Genomic DNA, 12093 nt, shown 5'->3' with positions numbered 1-12093 from the left:
AAACTGCATGTAGTGCTGGGAACCACTGCTGGAGCCTGAAGGAAACTGCAGGGCTTTTCCTCTCCTCGGTATCCTGCGTCCTCTGTAGTGTCCCCTTGACCTGCTCATTCAAACTGGGCCGGCGGGACAGGGCAGGGATTAAATAACTCTAGATGTTACACATTCTCAACAGTAAAATCCCAAAGTGCACTGCCAGACCTCTGTGCTGCACATCACTCAAGAAACGGCTCGGATGCCAATGTTTCTACAGAGTCTGGAAAAGTAGAGTACATAGAGAAAGTAAACGGAGTACCTCCATGTGACTCCATCCTCCTGTGTTAACAATTCACTTCAGTTTATTTGGCTATTGGTTTGTAGGATCTCTGAAGAAGTCTGTGACTGACACACTGTATGGCAGTCTGATAAAAGGGGAGGAAAAAAAACAAACTGAATAGTGTTGCAGTCCTTCAGTTGAACCAGCTACCTCTTCTTCATCACTCCATCCAGCTTCTTCCTCCAAAACTTGACCCAGTAACTACAGACAAAAACAGCGACACTCTGCATTTACAATATTTAGTGAGAAATATTTATCATTAAAAGCTTTTGTGTACACAGACTGAAAGTGCAGTAAAGTGGTTTTATTGTGTCAGGGACACTGTAAGTCCTTTGCTCTGAAGCTGCTTCCCCAGCAAATGACGGCAAGACAACATGGTCTCCACAGCAGACCTCAAATCTGCAGCATTTTAGCTGTACTGAAGGTCTGAAGCTGCCAGACAAAGTATGGTTTGCTTTGTCCCTCCTCGTAGACGGCTTCATACTATTAAAAAAAGAAGTTTGGTTTACAAAGCAGATTGGTCAAAATTTTTATTCCAGGTGTACCAATAAATTGTCCAGCCAATAAGTCTGCCCTAATTTCCTTAATTTTGGTAAATTGCTGATCGGTTGATACTTAAGTGAAGCCGATCTTATCCACCAGTTTTGCCTACCTCAGCAAAGGTCTAAAAATCAGCCACTGTCCTCTTTTACTCTGCTGTGTGAGAGGGTTGACTGACAGACCCACCCATCAGGTCATGTCTGCATGCTTGAAGTTAACAATAGCCACTCCACTGTTGTTAACTCAACAACTTTCTTACTATATTTAGCAACATTTAATAGAAAAAATGGTGTTGGACAAAATGAGAATGGGCAGATTAGACTTTGTAAAGATCAGTAAACGGCAATCGGCCAGAAATCTGCAATCGGTGCAGCCCTAATTTCTATTTCTAAAGAAGTCCAGAAATGTCATCCATTTCAGTAAACATGTGGTGACAATGGACGAAACTGACTCGGTATGGGCAATTTAAATGAATCCTTAACAACTGAAGCTTTTATATGTTTCTACATAATAAAGTTTCAGTACCAGGAATATTAAGACATCTCTCCCAGCCGATGCCAACCACTGCTAATCTGGATGTTACATGATGATCCTGCTTTAAAGGATAAATTAACATTATGATAAATAAACATAAGTTTTTCATTTAAGATCTGGCTTCAGTACCTAAAGTGTGGTCACACGGAATGTTGAAATTTTGGGGAAGTCAAAAATGGACTGAGACTTCTGTTAGTTTGAATCTGGACAACAGTGGTATTTGGTAAGGAAAACTGCTTGGGAACCCTGAGAGGATTTGTTTTCGTCTGTGTTTGTGTAGTCGGTTCATCCTCCACATCCCCAGCGAGGAGCGGGACAACGCTATTCGTGTGTGCTTCCAGATTGAGCTGGCTCACTGGTTTTATCTGGACTTCTGCATTCAAAACACTCCAGGAGCACCTCAGTGTGGAATCAGAGACTTCGCCAAAGCTGATATCCTTTCATATGGTGTCTGTTCAAACAGCTCTCAAGACATTTCTAGTTATTTTAGTACAACCTTTGTGAAGATGTGTTCTCTTGGCTCTTTTAGGGTTTAATAAATTGCAGAACAATGTAGGAAGTCCTCATGGCAATAGGTAATATTCTTCTTGACAACTGTAAACTTTTCCATCATTGTCCATTTCTGCTGCCGCATGGAGAGGATGTGCAGAAGGTTCTGGAGGAATGGAAGGAGTACAAGATGGGTGTACCCACGTATGGGGCAATTATTCTAGATGAATCACTGGAGAATGTGAGTTTATGTTGTATGTAGATATAAATCACAGTAAGAAGTTAGTTCAGTTCGGCTGTTGTCAGTCTGTCATTTCTTACTTAATAGCTAAAAACATTGCAGGCTCGCTTTAAAAATCTTACATTTCAAAGTGTGCTATACAAAGTTAATTTGTATAGCACATTTCAGCAAAAAGGCGTTTCAAAGTGCTTATCATAAAAACACAAAAATAGAAAGTATTCTCCTTGACAACTGTAAACCTTTGTTTACTGATTCAATGATTATGATTCAAAAGCAGCTCTTAACAGGTAGGGTTTTAGTCTAGATTTAAAGGAACTCAGTGTTTCGGCTGTTTTGCAGTTGTCTGGAAATGTATTCCAGATTTATGGTACATGGTTTAAGAAAAAAACAACAACAGAGAGAAACTCAAATATTCAGGAAAAAAATATTAAATAATGCAAGGCCTCAATGAATGTACAAAATGTGCATACTGAGAATAAAGGTAGTGGCACTTAATGTAACAAATTGACATTTCTGAATGAAATATTCTTCACATAGAATAAACCTGTTAATCAAACATTCTGATTTGCACTGTTTAGCCCAAATGATGTATTGTTGTGTGAAGATACAAATATGTTTAGATTAAATCATTGATCGAATCAATCAATTCAGTGTTCTCTCATGGCCATGAAAGTGTGTCTGTGTACGTGTGTGTGTGATATGTAACTAGTAGAGTTTTTCCTTCCAGGCGCTGCTTGTTCAGGGCTACCTGGCCAAGTCCGGCTGGGGATTTCCAAAGGGGAAAGTGAATGAGGATGAAGCTCCTCATGACTGTGCAGTTCGTGAAGTGAGCCTTCCAGGTCTTGTTGGCTGAGTTTAAAGCAGTATATGTATATGTGTGCTTCAAGCAGAGCATCTAACTGCTCTTCAGGTGCTGGAGGAGACAGGTTTTGATATCAAGAACCGCATCTGCAAAGACGTGTACATTGAGCAGAAGATAACTGACCAGTTGGTACGACTCTATATCATCCCAGGAGTACCCAAGGATACAAAGTTCAACCCCAAAACACGGAAAGAGATCAGGGTAGAGAAACTTTTCAACATTTGGAAGTGCTTGATTTCTATTGTTAAGACGTATTTCTTCCAAACAAATCTTGTTTTCTTTTTTTCCAGAACATTGAATGGTTTCCTATCGAGAAGCTGCCCTGCCACAGGAATGACATGACTCCAAAGTCTAAACTGGGACTAGCACCTAATCGGTTTTTCATGGCCATTCCATTCATCAGGTAGTAACAGTTTACAAGTAGTTCTATTAGTACAACATACAACAGGTTCTTAATTCAGAAATATGTCAATGTATGTGCCAGCAGGAGACATTTGTCCACCTTTTTCAAAATTTCAGTATCAAAGTTAAATGGCATGTGTTTTAGTTTATCTATAACCATAGGCGTAAATCCCGTGGGGATTGGGGGTGTCCGGACCCCTCCAATCTTGGAAAAGTTTAGAATTGTCCCCCCCCAAAGAAAATATGAAAGAAACCCTGGTATTTAAACAATATCAATATAAAAAAGACAATAGAACAAAGAACGAAGTGAATCTGCCATTCATGTAAGAAAAAAATAAGAATTAATTTTTAGCCCCCCCCAACCCCCAACAATTGTTAGAACAATGGTTCAGTCCAAAGTGTGGGAGGAGCAACAGCTGCGCTGCTGAACACAGGCTAGAGCCTGTGAAGTGAGGAACTAGCTGTTAGCTGTGGGTCTGCAGCACTAACTAAAAACCCTCCAGTAAGTAAATACTTTAAGCAAAAGACATGTAACACGTTTTATTTACTTTCACTGTTCAATAGAATGAAACACATTGATAATAAAAATCAGTCCACAGTTCATTATTTCATTACTTTGGCTGAATCTTGATAAACTGCCACCTTATGCCTTGGAAATCAAACTAGAAAAACTGCTACATTGCTTTCATAGACTTAGTTCCTTTTTCTGTCGAAGGTAGCCAATATTTCAATTATATTTAGCTCTCTAGCTCTTACTTTAATAAGAAGAGTTAGAAACGGGAGCGGCTGAGCGTTAGCAGTAGCTGACAGCTGACTATGGGAGCCGAGAGCAGAGGAGCTACTGCAGCTGGCAGTAAAACAAAATAAAGTACGCCTTTATTTCTTACCATCTTCAACGTAGAGCCTTTAAAACCACAAAATAAAATCTGAATATCTTTCTAGAAAAGATATTCAGATTTAAGTTTAAGTTATGATACTTCCCAGAAATTCAATTTCTACATATTTATAGATTCTCAGCCATGCAGGACATGAACATCCCCCCCACCCCCCCCCCAAAAAAATGAAATAAATAAAAAAGTTTAAAGCAACTTAAGTTATAATTTAAATAGCACATGACTTGTATTGAGAACCACTGCAATAAATCAGTATTTATGAGGAATTTTATTAAGTGGAGTTACTTATTAAAACTTGTTTTTAGTCAGAGCCTTACATTTTTGTAAATGTGTAGCAGAGATTAGATGAATCAAACTCATATCTAAGCAACATTTGAATCTTAGTTTGACTTCTATGGGTCTCGACAGGTTGTTTACTGAGAGAAACACTTTAGTTATTCATTGCTACTTACTAGTCATTTTTGGTTCTGCAGCTTGAGCACACACAAAAAAATTTAAATCACATTTTACGTTACATTTTACTGTAACTTTGCCAACCCCCCGCCCCCCAATTGTTCTTAACAAATTTCCCTGTTTATGGTCCCCCCAATAATGAGATGGGATTTACACTCTTGTCAATAACCAAATAAAAGAACTATTGTAATTAGGTGCCAATAAAAGTACAAATTAAAACAATAAAACTCATCCTCTCATCATCTCTTGTGTTCTTTGGTCTGATATAATACAATTAGATTTCTATACCCAGTTTGTTCACACCCATAATTATTTATCCCGTGATCTTTAGAGTGCAACTATGACCACAAACTGAGACCACTTTGAGGTCTCAGTTTGATATGAAATGGGCATTATAAATAAAATGTTTTACTCTTGTAAATTAGATTTCCACTTGAAATTAGAAAATGTCAAGTGTCATTTGGATAGTAGTTATTCCTGACCTGATTGGCTGATAGTATTGATCGAGTTCAGACCTCCACAGGTCCATCACAGGCAGCCATACTCAGGTGTGTTTCCACTAGATAACTGGTGTCCTGCTCTCTTGTTCATGCAACTCTTTGCTCTTTCACAGACCACTGCGTGAATGGATTAACAGACTAAAGGGTGAATCAGATAGTGATGAGGAGCTGGCAAACAACAGGATGACTCCATCCAAACCTTTAGACGGCATTCGGTAAAAATAAATCACCACCTGTTCTTAGAATACTTAAAACTTGTAAGTACTAATACTTAGTTTAGTGGTGTAGGCAATATCAGGAACAGAACAGCCACTGGAAGGAAGAAGGACTGTCTGAGTAGCCTTGGCAGCTGTGTGCAGTTTGAGTTGAATGCAGACAGTCAACATTTGACTCCATCCCAACTCAAGTTGTGACCTACACACAGGTGGCACAGTTGAGTGTTTTGTCTACCCTGCTGCATGGAATATGATGTGGAAGAGATGACAAAACCAACTTTCCTAGTGCAAAGTGATGTGCAGAGGTTGCTGTTGTTTTTTCATAAGCATCCTCCAAAACTGTGAGGTTTAGTTTTAGTTTTAGAAATATGTGTACACAAATATGAGACTTTTACAGACATACATGCTGTGAGCATACTTGCAGGTGTTCTCATGCCCTTTGAGGTCTCAGTTTGATATAAAATGGGCATTATGAATAAAATGATTATTATTATTATTATTATTATTATTATTATCCTGACATCCACCAACTCCAGTCTTTAAGAGCCATTTTCAAATGCGTCTCGTTTTTAACACACCTGAATCAGGCTGAATGACCTCTTCTGCATGTTAATCCTGTCTCACAGACGCCTGATGCTGAGCCATTCATATGATACAGGTGTGTTGGAACAGGTATTCACCTAAATGTTCTAGGATTTGAATTGGAGACCACTGTCCTGCTGCACTCCTTCATATGTCCCGACAGCAGTATTAACATTCTCTTAATCACTCTCTGTCTGTATAGAAATGTCATATTTTTGTTCTTTTATTTCCACTAAGTGCAGTTGTTAAAATATTATGTAATTCATATTGTAAATGTTCTATGTAATTTCAGTCTTGTGCATATCGGCGATAAGACAGTTTAAGGTTCAAATGTTTAATTCTGAAAAAATATGTAGTCAGGATGTGGTCACCTGCTCAGTGGTGAATTGTGGGCAGGGCAACCTGTTAAATCTCAGTAAGTCTGTAAATCAATACAGGGATTTGCATCGGATGATTGTCTGGGTTGCTGGTTTTGTGTTTTTCTTGTTAGGTTAGATTAATGTAAGCATCCAGACCTGATCCATCCAGTCAGAACACATTCTTTCCTTCCCACGTACCACCTTCCACAAAACTCTTTATTGTGTATCTATCTAAGGTCAAAGAGCCGAAACAATGCAGGCACTGATGTATATCCAGGAGAGGGGTGGACCAAACACAAGCAGCAGAGGACTCCAGGGCAGATGAACCAGAATGATCCCAACCAGGTCAGAGACATGCAGAGTACTGTTCTGTTGTTACAGAATATTCCCCCAAATCTACCCTGATGCTCTAGCACACATAAGCAAACACCTATCAGCCAGCACAGCGTTACTATGGAGATTTTTATCATGGAGTGATGGGATTAATTCTACTGTCCAGACAAAGTTACAGAGAGCAGTAGGGCCGATCCTAGTACCATAGGCTGGTTTGGTAGTGCAGGACTCTGTATGCATTAATACACTAATTCAGTGAGGAATATTTTTCTTAACCAATTAATCATTTTTAGTAACAAACTGCATGATTTATTTTCAAATTTTTTTGACTGTTACATTGAAGATGATGTGTTCATTCTGTTTGATGTAATACCTTGAGATTTTCCCATAAAACAAGTCTGCTGTTGCACTTATTGTAAAACTATGTTGTGGCTTGAAACAAATTTTATTTAGCTCCACCAGGGGCAAAAATGGCTCTCGGGGTTCGAGACATTGCTGACCCTGCTATAGTTGTGTTGAAACTGAAAAATATGAGACCAAACATCCAAGATTTGTTATACTTTAGTGAGCAGAACAGATACTTAGGGTGTGTTGCGACATGTTGCCATCTGTGTTGCTGTAACAAAGCAGCAGTTTTGTGAATGTTAGTGCAATTAGGAAATCCCAAGGGCAGGTTTCAAGTCCTGGCAGCATCCCAAACTAAAGAAACTCATCGGGATGAGTCGAACACATCCAGTATCAGTTTGTGGTACTCTTGGGGATAAACAAGCTTACAAGCTTTAGAACAACAACAGGTTTGCTGGTGGCAGTATCATGATGTGTGGACGCTACGCTGCCAGCTGGAGAAGACTTCAGAGAGGAAGTTAAAACATACACATAAGTGGGTTTTACTAATGGCCAAAAAAACTAAGCATGTGGCCAGACTGGTTACAAAGTGGCTTGAGGACACCATATACAGTACAGTAATCATCAGTAATCAAAGCATTACTGTTTTGAAGTGGCCCTGATCTCACTCCCATAGTACCCAAGTACTTAGCTGAAAAGCTGGGAGTGAGCAAAGCAGCCTTCTGTCAGTTCCAACAAACCAGTTCTACCAAATACTAGGAGAAATATATGCAAACTTTTGACTTTGAAGAATGGTTTTAAGACTCTTCTTGACATTTATTCTAGCATTTAGCAAATAGAAACAATGTTTGTTTCCAGACTGATGTAAAACAGGAAACATTTAATCTGACTTCATCTCAGGCAGTGTGGGGAAAAAATGGCAGCTTTAACTGTCCCTTCACTACTAAACTGCATCACTGACAGAATATCAGTATTTAGTTGATGTTCAGGAGGGTCTTATGTTTAGGTTAGCTAAACAATAAAAACTATGTACCTTTCAGTCCTAATGTCATTAATATTAAGCTTAATAATATGTAATCAGTCAACTATGCTGTGTCTGACTTTATTGATGACTCTTCTAAAGCTAAAAAATGATGGTGGTAGATTGTAAAGAATGAGTCCTTGTCCTGTGTCTGCTTAGCCACTATCTGCTGTTCAAGGTCTGTGTTCTCTCTACAGAAACTGGTTTTGAAAAGCAGTGGCAGAAAAAGACAGGACTCTCCTTGTGTAAAGAGAGGAATCGGTGAAAATGGATCCAATAACCAGCAGGTTAGTGGCGACACATTGAAACTTAGACTACATCCACACTGCAGTGGCAATGCTCAATTCCGATTTTTGGTGAGATCAGAATTTCTTTGCATGGTCATTCAATTTCAAAATGACTTGTACATGATCTCCTGTGTGACCTGAAAGTCTCCTGCATGTGCACAAGAGGGCTCAGTATCATCCCATGTAGAGAGCGTCCTCAGTGTTTAGCTAACTGCCATAAAAAAGAAGTGCTCAGTGTTTGCAGAAGTAAACATGGACGATATCATGCAGTTTTAAAGTAGTTATCCAATCGGAGCCAGCACATTAGCAACTTAATCCTTGTTATGGTCTGCCATAGTTGTTGTTTTTCTTCCTGCTTGTGCATATCAGGATGCAGAATAGTGATATTTGTCGAGTATCATTGACGTTCACATTTCCAAGTGGCCTGGGTTATGTTAGAAAAAATCCGATCTGTATTGTTCAAGCTGCCATGGATAGATCAGATACAAGTCGCATTAAGGCAAAAAAAAATCTGATTTGGTTCGCTTCAGAGTGCAGTGTGAATGTTCCACTTCCTTCATTTTTGAAGATGTTATTTATCTGAGCAAAATAAATCATCATATGGTGTACTACAGAAGTTAAGCAAAAAATAGGTAGCTCATACAGTGTAGCGTCTTATACCTTTAAATTATTAGATATGTTTTTATGTGCCCATCATATAATAAAAGCAATAAAGAGGTTTTCAACTATTTACATAAGAAAATATATTAAAGTCGTAAGTCACATTTTTATGGTCCTGATTTCCTTGTTTCTCAAGACCTCTTAAAGACGTTCTTGTCTAAGAGAGTCTGAAAATAAGATGTTTTTTTTCTTGCTGACTGTGAGACTTTCTACTTCCAGCAGGATGTTGTCTGACATTCTGTCAGGACTTAACAATGACTAGATAATAAGGAAAACCTAGCAGACCCAGGTAACACAACAGGACTGCAGCACTGCTACTTCATACTAGTTTGCTTCTTATTTTCCAACATGTTGAATATTTTTCAAAGAATTCAAATTTGAACTTTCTTCTTTCTTTAATGGGTATCCAGAGGTGGAACATGTATGGGTGGGCATGAAATGACTCCTATTTTACAAACCTTCTTTCATCTCTTTAACAGAAAGAATACAAACAAACTCAGCCCAGACGACTACAAGATATGTTTGAGAGAGGTAGGCTGCATAAAGTCTTAAGCCCGATTCAGATCACATTTTTGTCTACATGTGCTGCTTGTGCCTCTGGACCCCATTCAGGTCCTCAGGAATCACTGGCTTACATGTTTTGGATAGGATCAAAAGAGTCCATTATGGTGAAGGGGGTCATACTGTGTGGTTATCCTGGGACTAAGGTTTGGGTGGGCTTTAAGATGCCTTAATTAGAGTGTAAGTAACCACAAACTTGTAAGTTGGTCATATGAACAAGTTAAAATCAAAGGACTTAGTGGTGAAACACTGAGATGGGTTATATTTACTACTAGCAGTGACAGTAGTTTAGTTAGAAAATGATGGTGTTGTTTTCATGGTTTGAGATATTATATAAATAAATAAAAATCTCTTGTTTTTATAGACATGGCTACAAGCAGTTCCAGTTACCATTCATCAGCTGGAGACAAAGACTTTGAGCACTTGGTTTCCTCCAAGGCTTTCCTGAATTTCAAATTTGACAAAGACGCCATCATGAAATGCTTTGATTACTGATGTTCATCAAACTCTACATTCAGTGACTTTTAATCTTCATGGACAAGAATGTTTCTGAACAAGGTCTTTCCCTTTTTGCCTTCCTTGTTGTGAGCCCACATATTCATCTGAAGTTTGTCCATATTTCTCTAACCATGTAGAAAAGTGTTTCATGTTGCCTGCCTTTACTGTCCAACTGTTCTCACGTCAGTTCATAATGTAGCACTTCTTTCATCAAGCTGGACTAAACATACTTCTCACATTACTGCACCAAGTTACGTCCACAGGAAACTGCACCCAATGGATGACAACTGTTCAAACTAGCATATATTCAGCAGAGCTAAGATATTTCTCATTTTGAAAACATTCAGATTTTAAACCTAATATTTTGGGAAAGTGCTAAATGTAAAACAATGTGAAAAGAAGTGATAGCATATTAAATTTGGCTGTTGAATCACTATCAGTATTATTACTTGACATCTGGATGTTTAGATTTTATTTAAAAAGGTACATTTAATTCTGGAGTTTGTAGTTTTATAGTTTTGTTAACTTGCTTTGCATCTGCCAGAGAACTTCTAGTTTGTTTTACACTTACTTCATATATTTGCTTTTACAGACACTGCCACTGTGTTCTAAACAGAAACCAGAATTTTTCAGACACATTTCTCACAGTGAATGACAAATTTTAAACCACAAACTGTTGAATATATTCTAAAGCTTTTCTGAAACTATTTGTCTTTAGTTTGACGCCACAATTTGCCACTCGTTTTCTGTTGATTGGGTTTGGCTTTTAGCAGTTTTCTCTGAAATTAAGATTTTATTTTGGGAACTTAGAATATGTGCTTAATTTTGAAGAACAAGCTGACTGCATTTGGAGTTTTGCAAACAGAATGCTACTAAATCCACAGAGCACCTCTAGTTTAAAGCAGAAACAAATTGCTAAATTAAGATTGAAAAATATGAGTTGCAAAATAATAAAAATAATACAAAATAAAAATAATTTAAGAAAAACTGAAATAGTAAGTTTTACATCCATTGTGTTTCAGGAAGGAAGTTAATAGTTTAAATGCTTTACTTGAACTTGTGTAATGTCCACTAATATTTGAAAAATAATGTTTTAAAATTACATTTAATATTTTAGGAAAACAAACATTGAGTTCTCTGGTGAGTTTATTTTCTTTGGTATATGTCTCACTCCTATTTGTTGTGATTTACAAGTTTTGTGTGATCAAAGTGATCCTGTATTACTTTAAAAACTTTAGATGTTCCCAATCATGTTCATGATGCACAATTTATCTTGTTAAGATGGCACAGGTTTATTTCTGTGGGAGAAAATAGTGATATATAAAACAATGCTTTCGTTCGAAAAATATCTAATGAGATTTATTTCTACGTGACTTTGTACTCTGAGCAAGTGCTGTGTTCATACCATGAGTGATTGTTTTACGAGACTTGGAATGGTTAAGCTGTTTGTAATGGATTTTACCCTTGGTGATCTCAAGTGCACTTGGTTTAAATTGTTTTTATTTTTGAACGGTAAATTTAATAAAAGTATTTTTCACTCCGACATTAACTGGTTTACTTCCAGCATACACTGTTCAGCATAATAGACGTGTGCTTAAAAAAAAGCAAGGATTAATTTTCAAACACACATTGGCAACATGGTACCTGTGGTACTCAAAAAAAATGAGGAAAATCGGACCCCATTTCTTCTCAGTCTACAGAAACTAAGGAAAAACTAATTTTAGGCTGTTCAAAAACAGTCTGCTCTTTGCTTTACTAATATTTTCTGCATAAGAAAACTGCTTGAGGATTTGTCTTTGCTTTGAATCTCTGAATAGATATTAACTCCTGTTTCTGAGAACTACTTCATATACATGTTACATGGAATTGACCACCTTCTGTCAACAAGTTATCCAGCCAAGAATATTTGGACTACAGTCATGGCCAAAAGTTTTGAGAATGACACAAATATTATATTTTCACATGATCTGCTGCCCTCTGGTTTTCATGTGTGTATGTCAGATGT

The 12093-nt window shown here is 37.7% G+C and overlaps 1 protein-coding gene across 2 annotated transcripts in view; it reads left to right on the top strand.

Annotated features, from left to right (window-relative positions):
* The window catches only part of dcp2 (decapping mRNA 2), a 12258-nt gene extending 625 nt beyond the window's left edge, over positions 1–11633 (top strand). Inside the window, exons 2-11 of one of the 2 annotated variants that reach the window (XM_008423092.2) lie at positions 1668–1819; positions 1990–2117; positions 2845–2943; positions 3028–3180; positions 3270–3382; positions 5341–5442; positions 6620–6728; positions 8280–8369; positions 9509–9560; positions 9955–11633. In XM_008423092.2, the coding sequence (XP_008421314.1) occupies positions 1668–1819; positions 1990–2117; positions 2845–2943; positions 3028–3180; positions 3270–3382; positions 5341–5442; positions 6620–6728; positions 8280–8369; positions 9509–9560; positions 9955–10085 (1129 nt within the window). In that variant the 3' untranslated portion in view covers positions 10086–11633. The remainder of the gene's footprint in view (positions 1–1667; positions 1820–1989; positions 2118–2844; positions 2944–3027; positions 3181–3269; positions 3383–5340; positions 5443–6619; positions 6729–8279; positions 8370–9508; positions 9561–9954) is intronic. The other variant, XM_008423093.2, reaches the window with a different exon arrangement.
* Positions 11634–12093: the final 460 nt, after the last annotated feature.

Source organism: Poecilia reticulata, linkage group LG12 (assembly GCF_000633615.1).
Source record: "Poecilia reticulata strain Guanapo linkage group LG12, Guppy_female_1.0+MT, whole genome shotgun sequence".
Classification (NCBI taxonomy): Eukaryota; Metazoa; Chordata; class Actinopteri; order Cyprinodontiformes; family Poeciliidae; genus Poecilia; species Poecilia reticulata.
Note: the sequence above shows the minus strand (reverse complement) of the source record. Positions and strands in the feature narration are given on the sequence as shown.